Source organism: Anolis sagrei, chromosome 12 (assembly GCF_037176765.1).
Source record: "Anolis sagrei isolate rAnoSag1 chromosome 12, rAnoSag1.mat, whole genome shotgun sequence".
Classification (NCBI taxonomy): Eukaryota; Metazoa; Chordata; class Lepidosauria; order Squamata; family Dactyloidae; genus Anolis; species Anolis sagrei.
Window position 1 is genome coordinate 710,303 of NC_090032.1, and position 5,000 is coordinate 715,302.

General features: G+C 46.8%; 1 protein-coding gene across 1 annotated transcript in view; it reads right to left on the reverse strand.

The window, feature by feature from the left end:
* The window catches only part of NUP210L (nucleoporin 210 like), a 63,259-nt gene that overhangs the window by 29,131 nt on the left and 29,128 nt on the right, over positions 1–5,000 (reverse strand). Inside the window, exons 21-22 of the mRNA XM_060757931.2 lie at positions 2,757–2,885; positions 2,528–2,655 (exon numbers count right to left, since the gene is read on the reverse strand). Of these exons, the coding sequence (XP_060613914.2) occupies positions 2,528–2,655; positions 2,757–2,885 (257 nt within the window). The remainder of the gene's footprint in view (positions 1–2,527; positions 2,656–2,756; positions 2,886–5,000) is intronic.

Sequence of the window (5,000 nt, forward strand, 5' to 3'; positions counted from 1 at the left end):
AAATATAAGCGACGTATAGTTGGGCTATTGCGCCTTTCGTAGATATTGAGGCCGCTTGGAGTTTTGCCCACTGTAATCAACTTTCTGTGTTCAAATATTGTGATTTTATATTCTTCTGATGTGTTTATTTATTTATTTGCATCGGGACCATGGTGCAGCTGGTTGGGAGTCAGCTACATTAAGAGCACTACTGACCGAAAGGTCATGCGTTCGAAGCCAGGTTGGAGTAAACTTCCGATCCATTTGTTTAGCTTGCTGTTGACCTTTGCAGCCCGAAAGATAATTGCATCTGTCAAGTAGGAAATTTAGGTACCTGCCTATGCGGGGAGGCTCTTTTAACTAATTTACAATGCCATGAAAATCTCCAGCAAGCCTGCAAAGAATGAGAAAGTACTTCCTCAGTGTCACAAATGGACGGTGAAGCGACAGCTCCCCTTTGAAGCCCGAAAGATAATTGCATCTGTCAAGTAGGAAATTTAGGTACCTGCCTATGTGGAGAGGCTAATTTAACCAATTTACAATGCCATAAAAATCTCCAGCAAGCATGCAAAGAATGAGGAAGTACCTCATCAGTGTCACAAATGGATGGTGAAGTGATTATTAAAGTTTATTAAGCGACAACTCCCCTTTGCAGCCCGAAAAGACAGTTGCATCTGTCAAGTAGGAAATTTAGTTACCACCTACTCGAGGAGGCTAATTTAACTAATTTACGAGGCCATAAAAATCTCCAGCAAGCATGCAAAGAATGAGGAAGTGTCACAAACGGACGGTGAAGTGAAAGCTCCCCTTTGAAGCCCGAAAGGCAGTTGCATTGGTCAAGTAGGAAATTTAGATACCGCTTATGTGGGGAGGCTAATTTAACCAATTTACAATGCCATAAAAATCTCCAGCAAGCATGCAAAGAATGAGGAAGTACTTCCTCAGTGTCACAAATGGACGGTGAAGCGACAGCTCCCCTTTGAAGCCCGAAAGATAATTGCATCTGTCAAGTAGGAAATTTAGGTACCTGCCTATGTGGAGAGGCTAATTTAACCAATTTACAATGCCATAAAAATCTCCAGCAAGCATGCAAAGAATGAGGAAGTACCTCATCAGTGTCACAAATGGATGGTGAAGTGATTATTAAAGTTTATTAAGCGACAACTCCCCTTTGCAGCCCGAAAAGACAGTTGCATCTGTCAAGTAGGAAATTTAGTTACCACCTACTCGAGGAGGCTAATTTAACTAATTTACGAGGCCATAAAAATCTCCAGCAAGCATGCAAAGAATGAGGAAGTGTCACAAACGGACGGTGAAGTGAAAGCTCCCCTTTGAAGCCCGAAAGGCAGTTGCATTGGTCAAGTAGGAAATTTAGATACCGCTTATGTGGGGAGGCTAATTTAACCAATTTACAATGCCATAAAAATCTCCAGCAAGCATGCAAAGAATGAGGAAGTACTTCATCAGTGTCACAAATGGACGGTGAAGCAACAGCTCCCCTAGTGGCCAGAATACCCTCAAGAAAAGCTGGAATGTTAAATTGCCTCTTACTGTCTGTCTATATATGTTGTATGTCTACAGCACTGAATGTTTGCTATGTATATGTACATTGTAATCTGCCCTGAGTCCCCTGCGGGGTGAGAAGGGCGGAATAGAAATACTGTACATAAAAAAATAAATACTGTTTCTTGTATTTTATCTTATTTTCTTATATTTTATAGTTGCATTTTTATGTTTTGCATTGCTGTATTGCTGGGCTTGGCCTCATGTAAGCCGCCCCGAGTCCCTTTGGGGAGATGGTGGTGGGGTATAAAAAAATATTATTATTATTATTATTATTATTATAGTTGTACATTTGCATCGCTGTATTGCTGGGCTTGGCCTCATGTAAACTACCCCGAGTCCCCTTGGGGAGATGGTGGCGGGGTATAAATAAAGTATTATTATTATTATTATTATTATTATTATTATTATTATAGTATTGCTGGGCTTGGCCTCATCTAAGCCACCCCGAGTCCCCTTGAGGAGATGGTGGTGGGGTATAAATAAATATATAAATATTATTATTATTATAGTATTGCTGGGCTTGGCCTCATCTAAGCTGCCCCGAGTCCCTTTGGGGAGATGGTGGTGGGGTATAAATAAATAAATAATAAAAATAATAGTTGAACATTTGCATCGTTGTATTGCTGGGCTTGTTGGCCTCATGTAAGCCGCCCTGAGTCCCTTTGGGGTATTAATAAAGTATTATTATTATTATTATTATTATTATTATTATAGTATTGCTGGGCTTGGCCTCATGTAAGCCGCCCCGAGTCCCTTTGGGGAGATGGTGGTGGGGTATAAATAAATAAATAATAAAAATATTTGCATCGTTGTATTGCTGGGCTTGTTGGCCTCATGTAAGCCGCCCTGAGTCCCTTTGGGGTATAAATAAAGTATTATTATTATTATTATTATTATTTGGGGGTTTTCTGCTGTCTGCTTAAATCGCTTTACCCTTGGAAGCAATGCGTAACTTCCCGAATTGGGGGCCGGTGGAACTTACGAGAGGGAGACGATGGAGGAAGCGGCCTTGAGCTGGAGCTGCATGAAGCGGAAGTACTTGCTGGGGAAAGGGAGCCGGAGGTGTCCCAGGACGCGCACCGAGACCAGCACCGATTTGCCCACCTCGATCTGGAAGAGGAAGCCGGGGATGTGTCGCAAGCCTTGGCGGAGGAAAAGGAGGGCTGGGGTTCCTTTGGAGAAGCCCGTGTGGGGCAGGGCCTTGCTCTCACCTTATCCACCAGGTCCACCTCCAAGTCGTACAAGTTGGACACTTGGAGGTAGGCGGTCGCTGGTCCCAGGAAGGACAGGCACAGGTCGTACACCTCCAGCATCAAGGAACCCGGGGCCACGGGCACCACCTGCGGCAGGAAAGGAAGGAAAGGGAGGCGCCATCCTCCGTTGTAGATTTTGCAAAGGCGTCCTGCTTTCCCTGAGAGTCCCTGAGAAGTTCTGAGAGTGCCTTGGACTGCGAGAAGATCCAACCAGTCCATCCTCCAGGAAATAAAGCCCGACTGCTCACGGGAGGGAAGGATACTAGAGACAAAGTTGAAGTACTTTGGCCACATCATGAGGAGACAGGAAAGCCTAGAGAAGACAATTATGCTGGGGAAAGTGGAAGACAAAAGGAAGAGGGGCCGACCAAGGGCAAGGTGGAGGGATGGCATCCTTGAAGTGACTGGACTGACCTTGAGGGAGCTGGGGGTGGTAACGGCTGACAGGGAGCTCTGGCGTGGGATGGTCCATGAGGTCACGAAGAGTCGGAGACGACTGAACGAATGAACAACAACCTGCTTTCCCCCGAATCTTTACCCGACGAGGTTTGCAAGAGAGCGCAGGGGCGGCTCAACCCATTACGCAAAGTAAGCATTCACAGTAGAGTTGATTTTTTCCAGGGGAGCTCTTGAGGGCGCTCTTGGGGGAAAATAGTCCTTGACATATGCGAGTTGTAGTTACTGGGATATATAGTTCACCTATTACGTCCCGTATAGACTATTGCAACGCTCTCTACGTGGGGTTGCCTCTGAAGACTGCCCAGAAGCTACAACTAGTTCAATGAGCGGCAGCCAGACTACTAACAGGAGTGGGGTACAGGGAGCATCTATAACAACATCTGTTATAGAACTCCAGTATGCTGGTGACAACGTCGTCTGTGCGCATTCAGAAGAAGATCTACAAGCCACTTTCAACACCTTCGCAGAAGCATACAAGAAGCTCGGCCTGTCATTGAACATTGAAAAAACAAAGGTGCTGTTCCAGCAGTCACCAGCCATCCCCTCTCTAATGCCAGCGATACAGCTTAACGGTGTAACATTAGAAAATGTTGATCGTTTCCGCTCCCGCGGCAGCCACCTCTCCACCAAAGTCAACATCGACGCCGAAATACAACACTGCCTGAGCTCTGCGAGCGCAGCATTTTTCCGAATGAAGCAGAGAGTGTTTGAGGACCGGGACATCCGTAGGGATACCAAGGTGCTTGTTTATAAAGCCATTGCCTTCCTAACCCTGCTCTATGCCTGCGAGACGTGGACTGTCTACAGACATCACATGCAACTCCTGGAACGTTTCCATCAGCGCTGCCTCCAGAAAATCCTGCAAATCTCTTGGGAAGACAAGCGGACAAACGTCAGCGTGCTGGAAGAAGCAAAGACCACCAGCATTGAAGCGATGGTCCTCTGCCACCAACTCCGCTGGACCAGCCACGTTGTCCGGATGCCTGACCACCGTCTCCCAAAGCAGTTGCTCTACTCCGAACTTAAGAACGGAAAACAGAATGTTGGTGGGCAGGAAAAGAGATTGAAAGATGGGCTCAAAGCCAACCTCAAAAACTCTGGCATAGACACTGAGAACTGGGAAGCCCTGGCCCTTGACCGCTCCAGCTGGAGGTCAGCTGTGACCAGCAGTGCTGCGGAATTTGAGGAAGCACGAATGGAGGGTGCAAGAGAGAAACGTGCCAAGAGGAAGGCGCGTCAAGCCAACCCCGACCGAGACCGCCTTCCACCTGGAAACCAATGCCCTCACTGCGGAAGAAGATGCAGAGCACGAATAGGGCTCCACAGCTCTCTCTCCGGATTCGAACCTGCGACCTGTCAGTCTTCAGTCCTGCCAGCACGGGGGTGTAACCCACTGCGCCACTGGGGGCTCCGATTATAATCGATAATAACAAGGGACTGTCTTTTTTAGGAGGTTTTTGCATAGAGGCTGGGTGGCCATCTTCTGGGAGGGCTTGGATGGTGTCTCCCTTTGTGGCAAATGAGGGTTCGAATGGAAGGCCCTTCTAAGTCTAGAAGCCTTCTATAATTCTATTACTCCATGAATTTGCTACTGTCTATGAAATGCATGACCCTCTGTTGGGAGGGCTCTGATTGTGCTTTTCCTGCAGGGCAGAAGGGGGTTGGACTGGAGAGCCCTTCTTCCAACTCTCTGAACATATACACACATACACATATCCATACACACAGTCCCCAATTGATGAG